Source organism: Hypanus sabinus, chromosome 3, assembly GCF_030144855.1.
Source record: "Hypanus sabinus isolate sHypSab1 chromosome 3, sHypSab1.hap1, whole genome shotgun sequence".
Lineage (NCBI taxonomy): Eukaryota > Metazoa > Chordata > Chondrichthyes > Myliobatiformes > Dasyatidae > Hypanus > Hypanus sabinus.
This window is the reverse complement of record NC_082708.1, coordinates 163,501,117-163,525,000: the sequence shown is the minus strand read 5'-3', so window position 1 is coordinate 163,525,000 and position 23,884 is coordinate 163,501,117. Positions and strand designations below refer to the sequence as shown.

Below are 23,884 nucleotides of genomic sequence, written 5' to 3'. Positions count from 1 at the left end.
TCCAAGAATGAAAATTGATGACTCCTTTTCAAGTGAAAAATGGATTAACCTACCATCTTTCATTTATTCAGTAATGTTCTTTTTTCTTATCACTAAATAGCTGATGTTATCCCAAAATACCGCTGCCCTGATTAAGACTCAAAACTTCATTCAAAGTTCAGAGGTAGACGATACCTAGAGAGTGAATGTTTTCATTTGAAATTTGAATCTTTCCAAATTCTGTCCACAGCTTGAGCCAGTGAATGTTAGCCTAGTTTGAACAAACTGTCCAGATCTTTTAAGTACAAATGTTAACATGTTACCAGCAAATTTCAATCTCAAGTAGATTTGCAAAACTTATCCATCAGTTCATGTTACACAATCTTTCATTTGATAAATGTAAGTTTATTAATGAATACACCAATTGGTGTTAGTGCTGTAGTAATGCAAGCATCCTTGCCTTTCCCAATTTGATTTCATTTCATGTTTTAAAAATGCAAAGCCAGAAGCAGAGTTGAAACTTAAAATGTTTTTACAAGGTAATAGAAGCTAGATACTGTACATTGTTCGACTGATGATCCTTGGTTTAGATTTTGTTCAACTGTGTGATTCACGATGGCAAATACACTAAACTTGCCTTGAGGATATTCTGAAGGTCAGTTGATTCCTTATAGTTCACAAAAACTGAAGAATCCATGAGGAAAGAAAATGGCAAGACACTTGTGTGTACTTGGTGTACTTTAATCATACCAGCTGTTCAATTATTAAACATGAATATTTAGATCTTTTTGAATTTAACTTTTTCAAAGATCAGTCCATTGTTTATTAAAAATGTATCTATCATTTTTCAAAGTTCAGTGCACTACCTTCTGTATATATTAACATTAAAGCAGGAAATATCTAATAAAGCAGAACCATATTGTATTAACACAAGCAACAAATATGTCAAAATTACAACAAACAGTATCGTCCAACATCACAAATACTGTAGTTCACTTTCAAGACGTGTACAAGTTCCACCAGGCATTAAGCATGTTAATTTAAGAATTTTTCCTTTAAATTTGATAAATGCTTAACTTTGCAGATTGCTGTGCACTCATATTTCCCTTTACAGAAGGGATACATTTACGTTGTAATTACATAACTCAATTCCATAGCAACACCCTTAATTGAATGTTTAGTTTGAATTTTGGACTCCAAATGATTTCAGTGATTTTTTTCTAGTTTTGACAGTGATCAAAAGGGTTTTTTTTCCTTAAGATGCTATTTTAATTAGTTCCAGACTGGATAAAATTCAGTTTAAAAGCAAAACCCTTTCTTTTTAATTTGTTAATATTGAATAGTAAACTAGTTCAATAGTATTAAATGATATATTCTTAATTATCAACTAGATCTTTTTTATATCTCAATTAGATAATCAAGTTATTTACAACTTTAGTTTGTGTCCTGAAATGTAAAACACAGAATCTGCACAGTCTCTTTACTTTTGGCCATCATTTTGAATCGAGGTCACGGAGTGAAAGGAGTGTATAGCCCTCAGTATATCACCATGCGGTATAATCAATTGCTCTGCCAATTTATTCTAAAATTTAGACTTGGCTGGAATAAGAGCAACACAGGGAGTAGTGAATAGGTATGGACTGGGAAAAAATATTCCAAAGCTGTTTTTGCTTGTCTGTTGTTATAACAAAAGACAAATAACTAAAGAAGGATGCAGAAACTGTGAAGAGGTAATTGACCACACTATAGCTTCAGTTAGCATTATATACAACCAAATGACTTTTATCAAATTTGTGTCTCCGCTTCCAAACCAATTTATTTGGGAAGTTCATCGCCTTTGAAATTGGTCATAATGCATTTAATATTTCAATTACACAGATCTCATTTTCAATGCAAATGAGCTTCATCGTGACGCCTGATGAAGGGTCTCAGCCCAAAATGTCAGCTGCTTACTCATTTCCACAGATGCTGCCTGGCTTGCTGAGTTCCTCCAGTATTTTGGCTGCGTTATTTGGATTTTCAGCATCTGCTATAAATTTTTAGTACTTGAATAACTATTTGATTTGACATTGTGAAAAAATTATTAGGAATATTACTGTAACTCAAAAATATTAATGGAGTCTTAAGCAAGTAAGTTATTCAAATAATTTCCAGTGTAAAGTGTGCAAGCTTCAGTGCAGAAATAAAGATTAATTACTTGACAATATAGTTATGGAGACTCAATTGATTTAGTTATTAACAGCCTTAATTCTGAACAAAATTATTCTCAAATGTTATATTAATAGTGCAAATAATGCACAAATAGATCTGTAACTATACAACCTTTGTGCAACATTCATTAGCATCATACAAATAGTTTAGGAAATAATTAAGAATCAAAATACATCTTGTGTGGTACCAAAGGCATTGGAACCCAGAATTGAGTGGACTTTCTGAAGGTTATTTCTTACTCACAAAGAACTGCAATGTAAAAGTGTGCAATTATGAAGAACACATTTTACCAAGAGAATATTAACATGGGTATCTAAAAATAATTAAATGAAATTCTACAATAAAAATGTAAATGACATTCAAAATTCATTAGCCACATTAAAGTCCAATTTTGTACAGGTAAGCAAATCTCAAAGCATTAACCACAGTACCTGCAATTTTAAATATAGATACAATTTGAAAAGGGTTTGATCTTTACAAAGTAAACCACTTCAAATATAAATTTATCAATACCTGAGTGTATTCTTAAAATTTCATTGACAAATCATAGGCTTTTAGCAGTACAGATGAAGCAAGTTGTTTGAGCAATGTAGCAATACATGGAAATAACCAATTCAACAGGCATATATTACAAACAGGTAAGCTGTAGCTGAAAAGATGCACTATATGACAGGAGTAGTAGGTACACCCAAGGATTGCAACATTTTAGTGGAAATTTTTATAAGAATTTTACCCATGTGAGAAATATTAAAATTTTTTGGTATGACATTTATCCAATTCGATTTTATAACACACTAGGTTATTGAATTCATATATATTCAATTTAATGGATGCTACTGCAAGCAAAATTTTAAAATTTAAATAAGCTTCAGCGAGGCTGTACACTGCAAGCACTTTAAGGAACAAGACCGATCACCATCAAGCAAACACGAGGAAATCTGCAGATGCTGGAATTTCAAGCAACATACATAAAATGCTGGTGGAACGTAGCAGGCCAGGATGCTGCCTGGCCTGCTGCGTTCCACCAGCATTTTATGTGTGTTCCTTGATCACCATCAAGACAGAGATTTGTTGTTATTTTGTTCATTTTTAAACACAGTGAGCTTACCACATCACATTTCTTTTATTTTCACTTCAAAGAAAAATCTAATGTTTTCAAGCATCTGGAATGAAGGATTCAATTCTAGATTGAACATTATTTGATCTCTTCAGTGAAATACAGAAAACTACAATTTCTTTCCAATATATATTATCCACTTGATTTTCCCAGCTATGCAAATACTTCCTGCAAGTTTCAAAAGAGAAATCAAACAAATGGATTAGATGAGTTCTGACATAGTGAGAACCATTTAATTCTGGATTTCTGCCAGCTGTTCCTTCTCAGATTTCTCCTTCACTTTTTGGTTTTCAACAACTTTCTCTTCTTTGCGTAATAATTCCAAAATTTCTGCAACCTGATTAGTTGAGATGTCTATATCCTCTTTATCAATTAGTTTCACTACCTGCAAAAGATCAAACAAGATGAAAGATAATCAATAACAGTTTACAGATCTTCTACCTTATCTTAATATCAGTACTTTAAAACAGTTTTAAAAAATTAATTTGCATTGTTCACACAAGGGCATAAAATTCCAGGGATTTTTAGAAAAGTAATGACCCTACATTATTATTGGCCAATATGCCGAGATAAAATGGAGTGATTGGATGGTGGTGGGGGGGGGGGGGGGGAAGTGCAGCAAATGCAAAATATTCTTTTGAAGTTTGCAGACGACACCACCGTCATCGGACTCATCCAGAACAGTGATGAGTCTGCATATCGACAGCAGGTGGACCAACTGGCGCTCTGGTGCAGTCGGAACAATCTGGAGCTGAACACGCTCAAGACAAAGGAGATGATAGTGGATTTCAGGAGACATCCCCCCGTTATGTCCCCCCTCACAGTCCTCGGCAGCCCTGTGTCCACCGTGGAGAACTTCAGGTTCCTGGGAACCACCATCTCTCAGGATCTGAAGTGGGAGCAGAACATCAGCTCCATCCTGAAGAAGGCCCAGCAGCGGATGTACTTCCTGCGGCTCATGAGGAAATATGGTCTGCCTCAGGAATTGCTGCTGCAGTTCTATACTGCAGTCATTGAGTCTGTCCTGTGCACCTCCATCACTGTGTGGTTTGGAGCCGCCACCAAGCAGGATAGAACCAGACTACAGCGCACAGTGAGGACTGCTGAGCGCATCATTGGAGCCTCCCTGCCCTCTATTGTGGACCTTTACTCTTCCAGGTTGAAGAAGAGGGTGGGGAACATCATAAAGGACTCCTTCCATCCTGCGCACGGACTGTTTGAACTGCTTCCATCTGGTAGGCGCTTCAGATCCCTCCAGACTAAGACTAATAGGCACTGGAGAAGTTTTTTCCCTACTGCGGTCACTTTGCTGAACAGTTAACTGCCGGTTAACTGTCGGCTAACTATTACTTGGATTGCACTACTAGTATGTATAATCTATATTTTCATTTATATTTATCATCATTATTGTTATGAGCAGAGAGACAACATCTGCCGGAAGTAAATTCCTTGTATGTGCACAGGTACTTGGCAATTAAAGTCTGATTCTAATTCTGATCCTTACCGATCAGACCTAACAATGGGGAAAATTTAGTGGCAAGTTCCTTGTACTAACCATGTAACAAAGTAGCGCTTACAGGTGATATTCTGCCTCTTTTATTCATTCAATTCTGAATTAGATATATTTTTGAATTTAAGGGAATCAAGAGATAAAGGAATCTAGCTGCAACTATCTCCAATTGCTCTCAAACGGAGTTGATTGTTAAGAATCAATCATATTGGTTTAACACTTAATATTGGCCATTATTTTGCTTGAGAAAAGAAACAATTCTACTGGTTCTGTCTTTACGTTTGGTGCATTCTATTCTTACCATTTTTTCTGCATCTTCTGCACATTGGTATACACAGATAATAATTAAATTATCAAGTAGCTGCTGCCATTTCATTGGTCAAACGGCCTTGCTATATATATTGCTGTTTCTCTTAATCTTCTCGGTGTGAAAATGGTAATTATCTATGATGTTCTTGATTAAGTACTTGGCCCAAACACCACTCTAAGAGGCTCATAACAATTCTTAGTTCTCAAGGTTGCACAATTATTGGATACTTTTCATCGGGGGACAAACAACTTCATAGTTTCACTCTGATGTGAAGCCGAGGTTCCTTTAATATGCATGTTATGCTAGAACAGGCATGGGCAAACTACGGCCCGGGGGCCATATGCGGCCCGTTAAGCTTTTTAATCCGGCCCGCAGAACTAAATTAATAAACCTTGTTAACGTTTTTTCCCCGCAATTCTGGCGTTTTCCCAATAGATGACGCACTCTATATACATTTGTGGCGACCCATTTCCTGGCACATCCGAACCGGCTCACTATTAGCCAGCGTTCCGGCTAAGGGAGATAGCCTGCCCGGATTTGCGAGCACAGAGCTTTGGAGCCTCTGCGCCACCGGGGGCAGGTAGAGGGAGACTTAAAAGTGAGGCTGGGGATTTCAAATGAAGTTTTTTTCTTCGACTGCAGTTACCGACTCCGTGTCGTAATTTTAGCGCTGCATGTAGCACACCGCTACACATTGACCTCTGTTGAGGTGCAGCGTATTACTCCACATTTGCGCTTTACTCTTTGTTCAGCTCGACCTATTTGTGTTAACAGACGTTCAGCGTCATGAACATCAACAAAGCCAGCCACAGATCCAAGTTAACTGACCAACACCTCAGATCCATCCTGAGAATCGCCACAACAAATCTAAATCCAGACTTTGATGCGCTGGCTAAAAAGGGAGACCAACAACACAGTTCCCACTGAAATTAAAAATAAGTTTCTTCGTTGCGTTATGTAAAAAATGCATTTGAAAATATTTTTTTTCAATAAGCCTTACATGTTACATGTCATTTCTGTTAAGTGATGGACATGAGTAGTGCGCAGGTGCACGTACGTTCTCAAAATAAAAAATGCGCTCCAGATCAAACAACGCGCTCCGCATACTGGCGCGCTGTCACTGTTCTGTCTTTGTGCTGGTCGTTGTTGAGTTTTGGCACAGGGGACAATTGAATAAGAAGGAGCAGGACAAGTAGACCTGCATCTCCTACCGTTTTTGAAATAAAGACAGTCAGGAGGAGAGTGATGATGATAATATCTTGAAGGATAACAGAATTTCCAGTGCTTTAAAATAATAACTGTTACTATTAAAAAAAGCTGTATTTTATTCATTTAATTTTCAGTGTTTTAAAAGTCATTTCAATAAATAACTAAATACCATGGGACTTCAAAGACAGATATTTCGTTGTAATGCATTTGTTCATTTTCAATTGAAATTAAAGCACATGTTTTCTACATATCCCATGATATTTTATTTTCTCTTATGAGGTGTATTATCAAAACACTCCGTCCATCAGCTCCTGGTCCAGCCCCCCTGTCAAATTTTAGAACCCTTTGTGGCCCATAAGTCAAAAAGTTTGCCCACCCCTGTGCTAGAACAATGTCCTGTTCATTTAATTTTATCTACATCTTGTTCATAGCCCCTCTTCCCCTCAAAGCTATAAGAGATCACAGCAATATCTGAACCACTAGCCCATTAAATTGAGGGTTTTAGTAGTAGCCATTCAATTTAGATTAAGTACATGTCAACTTCACTATGTGTGAACTTGAACTAAATTAAACATGTGTTGAGTAAAGCTTCATAACACACAGTTGCTCAGACAACTCTGGAAGCAGTCTTTCTCTGACATACTCTATGTTTCATCCATAGTTGAAACAGCTGCATAAACACAGTACTTTCAGAAACCTAGGAAAGATAACATCTGTTGAGGCTGCAGTTCTTGGTTAAAACTTACTTGAAGTTCAAAAAGTCCAAGAGGAAAGAGAACTACAAAAATACAACTTGTAAAGACAACTGCTTAGAAAAAGGTTAAAAGCCTTGCTTGAATGTATTGCTGTTTGGAAACAAAACAGAGAAACATTCCTTCTTCTGTAACTCTCTGAATGAAGTATGCAGAATCGAGGCTGCATCCATTCATAGCAGCTCAGAAATGCAAACTATTTAGCCAAATTAAATTCTTCTTCTGTCAGTGGATTGTCAGACCTTTTGGAACAGAACTGAAAGCATTTCCTAGTTCAGATAGTTTTGAGGTGGTCTCAAGGATAATATAGCAAGGAATGAGGCAGGCTGTGTATAGTTTGCAAATTATGTGGCACCTGGAAGTTCAGCTTTCTCAGCTAATAAGGTAATAAAGTTCAGCTAGTTAAATTAAAAAATCAAAATATACAAAATATTAATTCCAGGACATAATCCTCCTTTTGCTTTGTACTAGAAATGAGTGTTTTCTGTGTTAAACCAACTTAATGGTTTGTTTGTAAGACTACTTTAAATTTGCTTATTCTGTATTCAAGATGGATGAGGTGGCAGTACTGAGCACTTCTTCAAAGAAAGGCAATACAATTGAAAATGACAATAGCAGCTTGAGTCACTACTGACACAATATTATACTCTGAACTGATAACAGCTTATGAAAAATGAGTGGATCAGACCTGTGTGGAAAATAATTGAAATATCCACATGAAACCAGATAGATGGCCAGTAATATTGTGACATGATCATCTGCAGATAATTTGTTACATAACAGTATCTTCTAAAACCTAACTGCTTGGTAAATAACTTAAAGGTCCTTCTCTTTCATGGTAAAAGGAACTTGAACACATTTGTAAAATGAGGCAGCAACCAAGCAATTACATTTGAACCATAAGCAAAAAAGTTTTACCGTTTCATGATTTACAAACTAGATGAAGTATGATCTGCGGTGTTCTTTGCATGTCAATTATGCCAAGGAAGACAACTCCATTCTTATTTGCAAGGTACTTAAAACATATTCATAGTTCTCAAATAATGCACACACAGTCTTTCTAAGACTTTTGATTAAAAAAAGAGAATAATTTAAGATATTTTCCAAGCAGTTTCGTTTTTGATGTTACTGTTACTGTAATCAATTATCAGTGGGTGAGCATGTCAAAATATTATTGGCAATCTATCTGTATGTAATGGTTTCATGTGGTATTCAATTACTTTCCATACAGGTCTGTTCCACTCATCAAAGAATACCATTGCAAACACTTCTGAATCGGGAAAGCTAATCAGGACAACTAAGTAATAACACTATGTTAGAGGTACAATAAAATCTACTACTGGTTTTTCTTTTTTTTAATGCTGAGACACAAAAAATGTCAGATTTCTCCCCCTGAAAATGATTAGGTATTAGTCTAATTAATGTCAGGAAAAACTCTTGAGATTTTGAACTTACTTTAATGACATCATTGATATCAATCCTTCCATCTTTATTTTCATCAAGAGATTCAGCAATCTTCTGTAATTTGTGTTGTGGGATGTTCTGGATCTGCTTCATCGCACTGATCAGCTCATTGATGCTGATGAGATTGTCCCTAAAGGTGAAATACAAACTGTATATAGGAAGATGTTAAAGTTAATTGCAGCTTCTTGTTAGAATAAGGCAAGGGAGCATCAGCAGAATCTTAAATTCTGGATTTTAAAACGCAGTTTCCATTAGTATATTCCAGATATTAGTAATAAAGCTGTTGTCCAGAAGATTACCAGTCCTTCAAGAAGTTATTTAATAATAATTTATAATCTACCATTGCTGTTTCACCCTGTTTGAATGGCATTTATGCACACAATTACTCCTCCATGCTTTTACACAACATACTGTAGCTCACAGTCAATCTAGTTTGTTAACATACTTAGTGGCTCTTACAAAACGTGTTTATTTCTCGAATAACCAATATATTGTAACAAGATTCAATGGCTGAACAGTGAGCCTCACAGCAGCTCCAACAAAAAAAAACAGAATATTACCTCCTGGCATCACTGAAGGGGGAAAAAAAATCTACATTCTCACATTGTGGGATTACTGAAAACAATGAATGTGTAAGAGAATACAGATCAGTTGATACTTCGTTAAGAGTTTGAGAAGAATTAGTATGTCACTCATGACTTAAAGACAGACTAAATTAAGTGCTAGTAAGTTGTGGACAGACTCTGTTGTCAATAGAAGCATGGCAACACCTGCAGATTGCCCCAGGATACATCTTTGGATTGTGTTGGCTGTTGACAAATGACACATTTCACTATAGGTTTCGATATACATGTGACAAAGAAACCTAATCTTTAAATCTTATCTTTAAGATTCTTGCAAATTTCTATAGATGCATTGTGAGTGGTTGCATTACAACCTGTTTCAGTGATGTCAGGAGGTAATGAGCAGGATTACAAGAGGTTGCAGTGGTAGACTCAGCCATCCCCATCACTAGCACAACTCTCCCACCATCAAGAACATCTTCAAGAGGTGGTGCCTCAAGAAGCAGCTATCCGTTACTAAGGACCCTCGCTATCCGGGTCATGTCCTCTTCTCATTACTAATGTCAGGAAGGTGGCACAGGAACCTGAAGACCAACATTCAACAATTCAGGAACAGTTTCTTCCTGTCTGTCATCAGATTGCTGAATGATGCAGGAACCTATGCATCACTTCTCTCCCCAATCCCCATACTATTTATGTTTATGTTGTAATTTATAGTATTTTTATTTTACATCTTTGCACTGTACCATCATTGCAAAACAAATTCTGTCCTCATGACAGTGATAATAAACCTGATTCTGTTTAATTATTGCACATCTATTATAAACTCACAGATTCCCACAGCTATCATGACTCCATCTCTTGTCATCTTGCATCCTCGTAAGGATTCCACTCCATTCTCCCACTTGTTCTGACTTGATGCATAAAAATCATTAAAGCATCATGGACTGACATTAAAATATTCAAAAAGATAATGGAATACTAGAGCAACACACAAAATGCTGGAGCAACTCAAAGGATCAGGCAGCATCTATGGAAATATTGAACTGTAGATGTTTTGGGCTGAGACCCTCCATTGGGATTGGAAAGGAAGGATAAAGAGACGTTTGTACCTGAATGGGGGGCGGGGGGGGGGAAGAGAAATGCAATGCTAGATCTCCTATTAGGGAATGTGACAGGGCAGTTAACAAAAGTTCGTGCAGGGGAATACTTTGCTTCCAGTGATAATAATGCCGTTAGTTTCAATGTAATTATGGAAAAGGATAGGTGTAATCCTTAGGTTGAAATTTTAAATTACAGGAATGTCAATTTTGATGGTATTAGAAAGGACCTGACAAGAGTTGACTGGGACAGGTCGTTTACTGGCAAAGATGTACATGGTAAATCAAAAGTGAAATTTTGAGAATACAGAGTTTGTATGTTCCTGTCACAATAAAAGGGAAGGATAACAGGTTTAGGGAACCTTGGTTTTCAAGAGATATTGAGGCCCTGGTTTAGAAAAAAAAAGGAGGTACATAGAAGTTTTAGGCAGATAGGAACAAATGAGGTAATGAGAAGTATAAGAAATGCAAGAGAACACTTAAGAAGGAAACCAAAAAGGCTACAAGACATGAGATTGCTCGAATAGATAAGGTTGAGGAGAATCCTAAGGGTTGCTACAGAAATATTAAGATCCGAAGTATAGCAAGGGACAAAATTGGTCCTCTGGAAGATCGGAGTGGAGCTGAAAGAGATGAGGGAAGATCTTAAATGGATTTTTTGCACCTACACTACTCAGGAGCCTATAAATGTGAGGTAATGCAGCAGTAAGGTCATAGGTCCCATAAAAATTACAGAGGAGGAGGCGTTTGCTTTCTTGAGCCATAGTAGGGTTGATAAATCCCTGTGGCCTGACAATGTGCTCCCTCTGACTCTGTGGGAGGGTAGTGCTTTAATTGGAGAGGCCTAGCAGAGATATTTAAAACATCCTTAGCCACAGAGGAGGTGTCAGAGGATTGGAGGATAGCTGATGTTGTTCCATTGTTTAAGAAAGGCTCTAAGAATAGCCAGGAAACTATAGACCCGTGAGCCTGAAATCAGTAGTAGGAAAGTTATTGCAAGGTATTCAAGGGACTGGATATATCAGTATTTAGATAAACAGAGACAAATTACGGATAGTCAACATAGCTTTGTGCGTTTTAGGTCTTGTCTAACCAATCTTATAATAGAGTTTTTTGAGGAAGTCACCAGGAAAATTGATGAAGGTAAGGCAGTGAATGTTGTACATGGGCTTTAGCCAGAAGAAAAGCTACATGTTCCACAGGGAGGGCACAAAAATTCCTAACAGAGGATGGCGGGATTGAACTCCACAGTCCGACGATCATCCACCCCACAGAGCTGTAATATTACTGAGCTAATCGCAACACTACTATGGCACCCCTAAAGTTGCATCCCTAAACCATTAGTCATTGATATTGGCCAGCCAATTCCTCAGTCATTTCAATATGCTCTCTTCAATATAATGAGATTCAACTTCAGTTAACACTATCATGAAGGGATTCAACAAGTTTTCTGACAATCATAAAAACGTTAGTACCTCTATATATCCATCAAGTTTGCCAGACATGACCTATCTTTTAGAAAACCAGTTTGGCTCTTTCTAAAACAACTTGAAATTTTTGAAGGTGCTTAGACATCCAATTCCTTATTATGGACTTCCGTAATTTCCTGAATGACACGCACTATGCTGATTAATGCCAAGATCAGCACTATTTTTTGCCCTTTTGTATTTTATTTTACCTTTTATTGTACCTATATGCCCCATTGCTTCTAATGACATTTTACATCATCTAGATTTAACCTGAAATGTTAACTCTGTTTCTCTTTTCACAATGATGCCTGGCTGTTTGTTGTTTTCAGAAATTTCTGCTTTAGTTTCAGGTATCCAGCATCTGCAGGTTTGAGCCCAATTTCCTCCCAAAAACTGGTTCTGAAACACATTCTGTAGTTTTAGACAAAAGCAAAATAGCCCAGTTTACTATAAACTGTGTAATTCCACTGCATGGAACTGATCTAGAACCTTAGTAACAGATGTTTTTCTTCCCTTTGGGACAGTACATTGAATGTGATCATGTTTTAATTGCTTTTTGAGAAATATTCCTATAATATTAGTAAAATCTAACATGATCTATGATAGAATAAGGAAGAATATTTCAATAAAACAGGGGAACTGGTAAATGTAACAGATTTAACATTGCAAGTTGAGGAGCAAGAGCATTGCTTTCAAAGCTTGGTGGAGAACAAAATGCTTTACTAGGGGAATTAATGAAACATAAATCATTGTAGGAGTGACTAAATTGCCTGAAACTACTGTGTCTATAAGAAGTAATCACTGCCCCTTGAAAATTTTCATGTTTTAATCTTTTACAACATTGAATCATAGTGGATTTAATTTGGCTTTTTTTTACACTGATCAACAGAAAAAGACTTTTGCATCAAAGTGAAAACAGATCTCTACAAAGTGACCTAAGTTAATTACAAATATAAAACACAAAATATTTGATTGCTTAAGTATTCACCCCCTTTAACATGACACACCAAATCATCACTGGTGCAGCCAATTGGTTTTAGAAGTCACATAATTAGTTAAATGGAGATCGCTTGTGTGTAGTCAAGATGTTTCAATTGATTGTAGTAAAAATACACCTGTATCTGGAAGGTCCAATTGCTGGTAAGTCAATATCCTGGCAACTAGTGGTTCCACAGGGGTCGGTGTTGGGACCCCAACTCTTTACAATCTATATTAATGATTTGGAGAAAGGGACTAAGTGCAACGTATCGAAGTTTGCTGATGACACAAAGATGGGAGGGAGTGTAATGAGTGCGGAGGACATTGAAACCCTGCAGGGGGCCATAGATAGGCTGAGTGATTGGGCAGACATTCGGCAGATGAAATATAATACTGACAAGTGTGAGGTCTTGCACTTTGGCAGGAAAAATAATAGAGCAATTTATTATCTAAATGGGGAGAAACTGGAAAGTGCTTCTGTGCAAAGGGATCTGGGGGTCCTGGTGCAGGAAACACAAAAAGTTAGTATGCAAGTGCAGCAGGTGGTCAAGAAGGCCAATGGAATGCTGGCTTTTATTGCTAGGGGGATGGAGTATAAGAACAGGGAGGTCTTACTGCAGTTGTACCGGGTATTGGTGAGACCACACTTGGAGTACTGAGTGCAGTTCTGGTGTCCATATTTAAGAAAGGACATACTGGCTCTCGAGGCAGTGCAGAGAAGGTTCACTAGGTTAATTCCGGGGATGGGTGGGTTGATGTATGATGAGAGGTTGAGTAGATTGGGACTCTACTCATTGGAGTTCCGAAGAGTGAGAGGCGATCTTATTGAAACATATAAGATTGTGAAGGGGCTTGATCGGGTGGATGCGGGGAGAATGTTCCCGATGATGGGTGAAACTAGGACCAGGGGGCATAATCTTAAAATAAGGGGATGCCGTTCCAGGACTGAGATGAGGAGAAATTTCTTCACTCAGAGGGTAGTGGGGCTGTGGAATTTACTGCCCCAGAGAGCTGTGGAAGCTACTACACTCAATAAATTCAAAACGGAGATAGACAGTTTCCTGGATAAAAATGGCATTAGGGGATACGGTGAGCAAGCAGGTAAGTGGACATGAGGCTAGGTTTAGATCAGCCATGTGATCTCCTGGACCAGTTTTCGATAGCCTGGATGGGTCAGAGGAATTTTCCAGATTTTTTCTCCTCAATTGGCAAATCGTTTTTTTTTCCCCCCGGGTGATCACATGGGTTTGGGCGGGATGAATAATAAAATAAAATGGGCAGCATGGTGCCCTGTTGGTTGGCACTGTTGCCTTGTGGGATTCAGTGAAAACTAGAGTTAAGATTGGATCAGCCATGATCTTGTTGAATGGCGGAGCAGGCTTGAGGGGCCGATTGGCCTACTCCTGCTCCTATCTCTTATGTTCTTATGTTCTAAAAGCTACACCATGAAGACAAAAGAACACTCCAAGCAACTCCGCAAAGAGGTTACTGAAAAGCACAAGTCAGGAAATGGACACAAGAAAATTTCCTTCAGAGTACAGTTAACTCAATCATCAAGAAATGGAAAGAATATGGCACAACTGTAAATCTGCCTGGAGCTGGCTGTTCTCAAAAACTGAGTGACAGTGCAAGAAGGGGACTAGTGAGGGAGACCACCAAGAGAGCTATGACAACTCTGGAGGAGTTAAAGGCTTCAGCGACTGAGATGGGAGAGACTGCACATACAACTGTTGCGTGGGTGTTTCACCAGTTGTAGCTTTATGGGAGAGTGGCATTGTTTTAAAAAAACTCACATGAAATCTCAGCTAGAGTTTGCCAGAAGGCATGTGGGAGACTCTGAAGTCAGCTGGAAGAAGGTTCTATGGTCCAATGAAACCAAAATTGAGCTTCTTGGCCATAAAACACCGCACATAATCAAAAACACACAATCCCTACCATGAAGCACAGTGGGGTACTCCACTGCAGCAGGCCCTGGAAGGCTTATGTAGAGGGTAAAATGAACATAGAACATGGAACACAGAAACTTACAGTGCATTATAGACCCTTTGGCCCACAATGTTATGCAGACTATGTAACCTACTCTAGAGACTGCCTAGAATTTTCCTAACGCATAGTCCTCTATTTTTCTAAGCACAATGTACCTATCTACGAGGCTCTTAAAAGACCCTATTGTATCCGCTTCCACCACTGCCCCCAGCAGTGCATTCCATGCATCCAGCAATCTGTGTGAAAATCTCATCTCTGATATCCCCTTGGAAAGGGGTACCAAGACCCTTAAAACTATGCCCCCTTGTGTTTCCCATTTCAGCCCTGAGAAATAGCCTCTGCATATTCACATGATCAATGCCCCTCATCATCTTAGACAGCTCTATCAGGTTCTCTCTCATCCTCCATTGCTCCAAGGAGAAAAGGCCAAATTTACTCAACCTATTCTCGTAAGGCAGGGGTCACCAACCTTTTTTGCACCACGGACCAGTTTAATATTGACAATATTCTTGCAGACTGGCCACGGGGGGTGTTAATCACAACTGGAATATAGGTGATAAGTCAACTTTAAGTCACTTATAATAAACCCTTTTAGAAACAAAATTGAGTGTATCTAACAAATTTAATATTAAACACACAGTGCATATTTTCCTCGCATGAATATAGTGACAAGTCAATAGCATCATAACATTTTAAGTTTGGATATTAAACACACAGCGCATAGTTTCCTCGCATGAACTTATAAAATCATTACAACACACCAATATCGCTGAATCAGTGGGAGCTCTGGGCTTGTTTCCCTGCAACAAGACGGTCCCATCGAGGGGTGATGGGAGACGCGATATTTGAAGGGGGTTCCTTATGTCCAGTCTATTCCGCAATTTAGTTTCCGTTGCATTCATTGCAGAAAACCCCGCTTCGCAGAGATATGATGTTGGAAATGGAAACAATGTTTTAGGTGCTTTCATGGCTATCTCAGGATATTCAGCCTTGTCTTTGATCCAGAATGCCGGCAGAGGTGTTATGTCAAACATACTTTTCAGCCCACTGTCATTTGCATTCTTCCCGCGCTGACATGGATTCACCAGGGACATTCACAAATGGGTCATGGACCTGTTCCTTTGCACGTCTTGGGTCATTTGCAGTTGGGAAGTAACCCTCGAATTCTGTCGACAGCAAACATAGGTGATCGCGCACCAGCTGTGAGAAGGATGGTGCAGCCTCAGTCTCTCCCAAAATCCCAGCTGATGTTGGGAACATGTCAAATATGCCCTGTCCACTCGCCATCCCCACAGTTCCAGTTTGGCTTTGAAAGCAGACACTTTAATCTGCCAACCTGAGGACAGCTGTCATTCTCCCCTGAAGTGACAAATTGAGTTCATTGAGCAGGTTGAAGATGTCACACAGATAAGCGAGTTTTGCTATCCAGTCCTCATCATTGAAGTGTGCTGCCAAGTGGTGACGTTTTTCCTGAAAGAAATCTCTGTAGCGGTTCTCTTAACTCAAAAAACCTTGATAGTGTGTAAGCGAAGGCGTTTGTGCTCTGCATCCATTTCCTCGCAAAGCTGCTCAAACAAAGGGCTTTTGTTTTGATGTGATTGATAACTTCAACAACTTCACTCAATATGCTGTTATTCCAGGTGACATTTTCTGGCTAGCCAGCATTTCCCTGTGTATGACACAATGTGTATACTGGCATTCAGGAGCAACCTCTGACTCGAGTAGTGAAACCAGATAGCCGTCCAGTCATAGGTGCAGCCCCGTCTGTGCATATTCCAACACAGAATGACCAGTCCAGTTTGCCTGACATGTAGTCATTTAAAGACTTGAATAATTCTGCCCCAGTTGTGTTAGTTGGCAGCAGCAGTGCACATGACATATCCTCCTGCACATCGTCTTGAAATATATATCGCATATAAACCAGCAGTATTGCTTTGTTGTCAACATTGGTAGACTCGTCGACCTGGATAGCATACCATGGGCTTGGAGTGTGCGAGTCACTGGTCGCATTAAAGCCATATTTTATATACGACTCGTCGTATTTTAAGTTGTAGGAAGCCTTTTTTTTTGCAGTCTCAGCCTCATCAGTCTCTGCATTATCATCATCGTTAGGCCTTTTATGTCCCCTACTGCCTCTTCCAAAGAAACTCAAGCGATATTTATTTTTTTACTGATCGAGTAGTTGTAGGTTAATGACCGACTGATGACCTCACGTGCGTTCAAGTTTAACAGTGGGCGTGACAGGGATTGAGGAAAGGTGCAGCTGACTCATATCATCAAATCATATCATTTCCTCATGGCCCAGTAGCACATGCTTTGCGGCTCAATACCGGTCTGTCATAAGGTACGCCCTCCAATCCAGGCAACATCCTTGTAAATCTCCTCTGTATTCTCTCTATAGTATCCACATCCTTCCTGTAGTGAAGTGACCAGAAATGAACACAGTACTCCAAGTGAGGTCTGACCAAGGTCTTATATAGCTGTAACATTACCTCATGGCTTTTGAACTGAATTCCAAGGTTGATGAAGGTCAACACACCATACACCTTCTTAACAACACTGTCAACCTGCACAGCAGCTTTGAGTGTCCTATCAACATGAATCCCACGATCTCTCATATCCTCAACAAGACTTACTATTTATATTATATTCTGTCTTCCAAAATGAAAAACTTAATGTTTACCTGGATTGAAGTCCATCTGCCACTTCTCAGTCCTGTTCTGCATCCTATTGATGTCCTGCTGTAACCTCTGCTAAGCCTCCAGACTATTCACAACACCCCCAGCCTTTGTGTCATCAGCAAACTTACTAACCCACCCTTCTACAAAGATGAGGTGTCCCAGAACAGATCCCTGCGGAACACCATTGGTCACCGACCTCCATGCAGAATACAAACCATCTACAACCACCATTTGCCTTCTGTGGGCAAGCCAATTCTGGATCCATAAAGCAAGGTCTCCTTGGATCCCATGCCTCCTTACTTTCTGAAGGAGACTTGCATGGGGAACCATCAAATGATGCAGTAAAATACAGGGAAATCTGGAGGAACATCTGATGCAGTCTGCAAGAGAACTGTGACTTGGGAGAAGATTATTTTTTCAGCAAGATAATGACTCCACCATAAAGCCAAAGCTACACAGGAATGGCTTAAAAACAACAAAGTTAATGTTCTACAGAGGCCAAGTCATAGTCCAGACCTCAATGCAACTGAGAATTTGTGGCTGGACTTGAAAAGGGCTGCTCACTCACAATCCCCATACAGACTGAAAGAGCTTGAGTAGTTCTTTAAAGAAGAATGGGGAAAAATTGCATTGTCCAGATGTGCAAAGCTGATAGAGACCTATCTACACAGACTCAAGGCTATAACTGCTGCCAAAGGTGAATCTACTAAATACTGCCTTGAAGGGGGTGAATAATTATGCAATTATTTTGTGTTTAATAATTGAAATAAATTTAGACTAATTTGTAGAAATTTGCTTTTACTTTGACACGAGAGAGTCTTCTTTGTTGACCAGTGTCAAGAAAATCCAAATTAAGTCCACTGTGATTCAAAATAATAAAGCATGAAACCTTCCAAAGCGGCAGGGGGTGACTACTTTTTATAGGCACTGTAAGAAACATTGGTGGTATTCACTCTGGATTGGCACGAGCAATTTGCTGCAAATTTCCAAAATTGCATTGACACTGCACTGATGCCAGAATTATTTAAATAATTTAACTATGCCATAAGATATAGGAGCAGAATTAGGCAATGCAGCTCACTGAGTCTGTTCCACCATTTAATCATGGCTGAATTTATTTCTCAACCTATTTCGCCCACCTCTCTGTAACCATTCACCCCTTAGATCAAAAAACTATGATCAATTTCTGCCTAAAAAAACTGCAATGCCAATGAATTACACAAATTTACCACAATCCTTCTGAACTCCGAGTACAGAGACATCAAACACTTCTTGAGTGTTTCCAAATTGTTCGTTATATTATTTGATAGGTGCACAATTTCTACAATTAAGAATTTCTCTTAGAACTAGTTTAAACAGCAAGAAGAAATAAAACATATATGAAGTGTAACATCCACATACCCATCAGATTGCACTTTGCCACTGTCCAACTGACCATCCAGCATCTCTTTTCCTGTCTCCAGCTCACCAATCAGTTTGTCAATTTGACTGATCATTCGATTTACTCTCTTGGTTAATCGCTTGCTTGCCTTCGACTCTTCCACAACTGTTTCTTTGCCAGTCTTAGATAATTCCTTCTTAATCTCCTGCAAACCCTTTATGGGAATACACAAAAAAAAACTTTCAATAGAGACATGCAACATATTCTTAATCCCTGAGATAATAAAGATAAAAATAGAAGAATCATGAATCTGGCTCAATGGTATAATTATTTGTTAATTCTTCTAGTGTGAAGATAACAGGCTAAATGAGTATACATTTCTGCAAAATGAACAGTACTAATTCTAGATAAACCTTGCTTAGAGGTGGAAGCAGGTGGCGGTAATTATATCAATGACAGGCTAGAGGTCATGGTCCCAAATGATAAGAATGAGAAAGAAAGTAATGGAGGTACAGTCTGAAAATTTGAACTAGTACCATCTGGTAGCAAGCTCTAAAATAGAAGTATAGTATAGAGTCATATGCGGCTAGCAAAAGATGGTGTTTTATATTCTGGAGCAGTGGGGTCAGTTCTGGAGGAAAATGTGTTAAGAGATTTGTTTTCAAATGGGATAACGTCCATAACACCATGGATGATTTGCTAGCACTGTTACAGCTAGCTTGAGAGATCATGGGAAACTGAGCATTATATTAGGGAGAGAAGATGAAGCTGGAATTAAAAAGCAGAGAATTAAAACACACATTCCAAAGGCCGAAGAAACGAAGTGAAATCAAGTTAACTATATTGTCATGTGATATAGTGATGTACAAATACAATGTAAAACTCGGTTGCTGCAGCATGACAGACGTGTAGGTACAGGCATAAATGTAATAAATGTTACAGTGGGCAGAAAACAACAAAAAAAGAAATAAATTCATAATTGAAGTCCATGGTAGGTAAAAAGTAAATAACATATAGAGTCTGGCAAATATATAACATAATTAGTTCGATAAATAAAGTAGGGAGACACATGAGATTGCAGATGATGCAATCTGGAGTAATGAGCAGTAGTGTAACACCATTACAGTGCCAGCAACACAGGTTCAGTTTCCCCTGCTCTCTGTAAGGAGTTTGTACGTTCTCTCCTATGGGTTTCCTCCCACTTTCCAAAAATATAATGGTTAGCAGGTTAATTGGTCACATGAGTGTAACTTGACAATGCAGCCCTGTTGGCCAAAAGGGCCTGTTACCGTGCTGAATTTCTAAATGAAGAAAAATGATCTGCTGGCAGGGGGGGTGGTGGGGTGGAGAGGGGGTAAAAGAACAGCTTGTAAGAGCTTTCAAATTAAACTGAAGGTATTTTGAAAAAGTCAGATACTCACAATATTTATTAATAGGGCCAATAACAGCTTAGAATATGGATGATCAAGTGAGGTTTTTTTGAATCAATGCACAAGGGAGAGATAAACCTTATCCATAAAAATCAGCTGGCCAGGAGTCATAAGGGAATTATGAGCGCAGATACAAAGGAATCTAAAAATAAGAGAGTACTGAATTCTTATAGTTCAGCAAGAAAACTAACTAGACAAGGCTTTTCCAAGCCTCACTTTAATGAATGAAACTTTTTATAGCAGTAGTGACTGCAAGCAGCTGTATTTTATGTGCTTGTGGAAAAAGATAGGTAGGGGAACGTTTTCATTTGGAGGGGGTTAGAAAGGACAATTTTAACATGTCTGTGACAAGATTCAACGAAATAATACTGTTACTGAAAGCAGATCAATCAGAGCAGGGAGACATGGAAGGAAAAGAGTGAGTGCAACAATCTTCCCACATAAAAAAGGATGTGACCTCCAAATCTAAAGTTCCACAAATTTCAATAGGCCTTTGCGGTAATTCAAACAGTAAAAAAAAGCAAAAGGCTAAGAAAATAAGAAAATAGCAGTATTAGACTATAAAGCCAATCAAACTTGCTACGCCATTCAATACAATCATGTCTGACCCAATGCCTCAAGTTCATTTTGCTTTTTAATCTCCATGTCCTCTAATCCTCTTAGTCTAGAATATATTCAAGGCTTTGAACAATATTTTTAGTACTGAGATTCCATAGACTTCAAGGGCTCAAAAATTCTAAAAGATTTACCACCCCCGCTTAAGGAAATTTCACACATCAGATAACAGTTCGATACTATAGAAAGACCATGGTAGAGAAAGTACAGGTTGAATGTTAAATGGTAATTAGGGATGCAAAGGGACATGGAACTATGTATTGGTAAGTAAGAATAAATCAAGAAATACTCAGTAGTCCATGCAGTATCTATGAAGCAAGGAGTTTTCATCAAAGTATTAAAGATATTATTGCAATTCATAAATTATTGGTGTCCTACACAGATGCTTCTTATAGCATTGATATTTAATAAGATCAGCTGCAAAAAGAAATTATAGCAAGAATGTAGAAATTATTACAGAGAAGCATGAGATATTTGGGAAGGGAATAAATACCCAGTAAATAGCAGAATTTTGCAAGGTGTTGATGAATAGCTTAAGTATCTTGCCTAAGATTTCTAAAGGTAGTAGGATAGACAGTTAATGTTACCAATAGGATTATTTTAACAGAGGCATACAATATAAAAGCCAGGAGTATGTATTCAAAGCAGTTTACATTCAAATAGTAATTACATCAGAGAGTGAGTCTTGAATACAGTTCTCATCATCACAATAAAGAGGATTCAGTTCATGCTGAGAGGGCATAGAAGAATGTACAAGAATACTCGAGAATTTTAAATTATGAAGAGGCTGGGTGACAGATTATTTTATTTGGAAAAGGAGCTTGAGAGTATATTTAATTGTAACATGTTAAATTATAAAAGGGGTCTAAATAAAAGTGGGCAGGAAGTTCTTATTTTTCTCAGTTCAAGGTTGTAAAAATGGGGAGATATTTAAATAGGGACTACTTCACCCACAAATCCTAATGGAGAATATCAGCCTGAATCAGTGACAATTTCTTTCACCCCACTGAGTTCTTCCAGCAGATGATGTATTGAAACAGATTTGAGCATCTGCATTCTTGCTTCTTCACCCATAATGTATTTGAAGTTCATTGTTGTAAACAACGAGTGAAGGGTGCAGAAGAGACCAAAATCATTATTTGACATTCTGCAATCTATAAGGCTACAAGTCAAGAGTTGGAAAGTAGAATAGCTTAATGTTCGCCAGCCCATAGATACTGGACCAACTTCAGCATCATTTTAGAGCCAGTTATATGTAGTACACTTCTAGTCCAAGCAATAAAGAATTATCCTGTTCGTAGGCTGCCACTGTTTCATGTCGTACAGGGCAACTCAAGGAGAAAAGATGAAAATACTTACAATTGATTCAAATATTTTCCTACCTCACTATATTCTTGTATATCGTCCTTTAATTCCTCCAGCTCTTCCTTCTCTTTAGTTAGTAGTTTCTTCTGTTCTTGCAACTTTATGCAAGCATCACTGAGCATATCTATTTCCTCCTTTGTAATTTCTTCACCCTAAAACAAATGCAGATAAATCAGTATGAATTGTAACTTAAAGTTTGAAAAGATTAATGATCCAGACCTCACTGAAGTTCAGAATTTCAAAATCTCTGCCATTTATTTACCTCTGGATTATTAACTTTAATTTGTTGCAAGTTTGTAAGCATTATTAACCGTAGAACACTTTAATTACAGGAGACCAGAGATAACTAGACAACTTGAAATGAAAATTGGATAAAACTTTGAAAAAAAAATTAAATACTGTTAAAAGACATGAAAACTTTAGTTTAAGAAATAGCAGTGCATCAATTATCTGCCTTTATCTTTTAACGAATTACAACTATTTATAAGGAATAAAGATTAATAAGAAAATGCAACAAATAACCAATCCATTAAATAGGTATGAGTGGCAGCATTCCAGACTTAAAACTTCAAGATTTCAAGTTTGATATTAGGATTTGACTATAACTAAGCACTCTTGAACATAATGAAATTTTGGCATCTAGTCTTTCAGTAATGCGCTAAACTAAAAATGCTGTCTGCACATGCTACAATTCAAAGGATCTAGTAGATCTTCCATGTTGTAGCCTAAATTTAATCTCGCAACACCCACACAAAAAAATGTTAAAATTAGTTGGTTATTCATTCCATTCAGCCATTATTGACACGCTGTTTGTAATTTAGCTGCTCCTGGTAATAATGTCAACACTTTCAAGTTGTGCAGTCTAAGATATCCTAGAGAGCAGAAAGATACTAAAGTTCAATACTACAAGAATGACCATGAAAAGGTGCAGCACAAATCAAACCAAATACTAACAGGCAAAAATGAAGAAAACTAGAAATACTATTAAACAGTAAAAAGTCAGTTTTAGTTTCCATACAATTTTGTAGTGCAAGTATTTTTTCCTTTACTTGTTTAATTAACTTTCTGCTTTAAGTAAATGGGAAAATAACTTTTGTAGTCATCCATAAGCAAAGATAATTTATTGTGCCCAGCTTACCCCTGCTTTCAAATCCAATGCAACTTTGACAGTGAATGCATTCCAACCACAAAAAGACTGAAATACATAAAAATTAAGCCTGCTTCTTTCTTCACAAAAACGGGCAATAATGCTTACTAGAAATTGATAAATACCTTGGATGATCTTTCCGTTTTCTAGCTGGAGAAAGGACTAATTTACAATATGGATAAAAATGATACATAGAAAAACAAAGACACTATTCCTCTTCAGGATCGGAAACTCACTATGCATCCCATGATATGCATCCTGAACAATAACCACTTAAGCCACCTTATTAAACATCAAAGAGTTAACTGGGTGCAATCACCATGTGGCAAAAATTCCTTCCAGATCTGTCTATTCTAGAAAGAAATTAGCATCCAATGGAACAAGGATGAACAAATAAAACAGTTTGGATCTAATGACAAATTATGCTCAGCTACCCTGACTGACTTTTTAATGAGATAACTAAAATATAAATAAGGGGTATTCATTTGGTATTTTGTACAAAGAAAAAAAAAGCAGTTGATATCATACCAAGTCTACATGATAAAAAAGGCAACTGAGTCATAATATACAAAATTAGTTGAGGAAGAAAATGATAGCAGCAAATAAGTATTTATAAT

At 37.8% G+C, this 23,884-nt stretch overlaps 1 protein-coding gene across 9 annotated transcripts in view; it reads right to left on the bottom strand.

Annotated features, from left to right (window-relative positions):
* Positions 1 to 418: 418 nt before the first annotated feature.
* letm1 (leucine zipper-EF-hand containing transmembrane protein 1) overlaps positions 419 to 23,884 on the bottom strand; it is a 173,207-nt gene continuing 149,741 nt past the window's right edge. For 6 of the 9 annotated variants that reach the window (XM_059965569.1, XM_059965570.1, XM_059965568.1 and 3 more), the window contains 4 exons: positions 22,138 to 22,272; positions 18,731 to 18,924; positions 8,544 to 8,700; positions 419 to 3,692 (listed from right to left, as the gene is read on the bottom strand). In XM_059965569.1, the coding sequence (XP_059821552.1) occupies positions 3,540 to 3,692; positions 8,544 to 8,700; positions 18,731 to 18,924; positions 22,138 to 22,272 (639 nt within the window). In that variant the 3' untranslated portion in view covers positions 419 to 3,539. The remainder of the gene's footprint in view (positions 3,693 to 8,543; positions 8,701 to 18,730; positions 18,925 to 22,137; positions 22,273 to 23,884) is intronic. The other 3 variants (XM_059965567.1, XM_059965564.1, XM_059965566.1) reach the window with 3 other exon arrangements.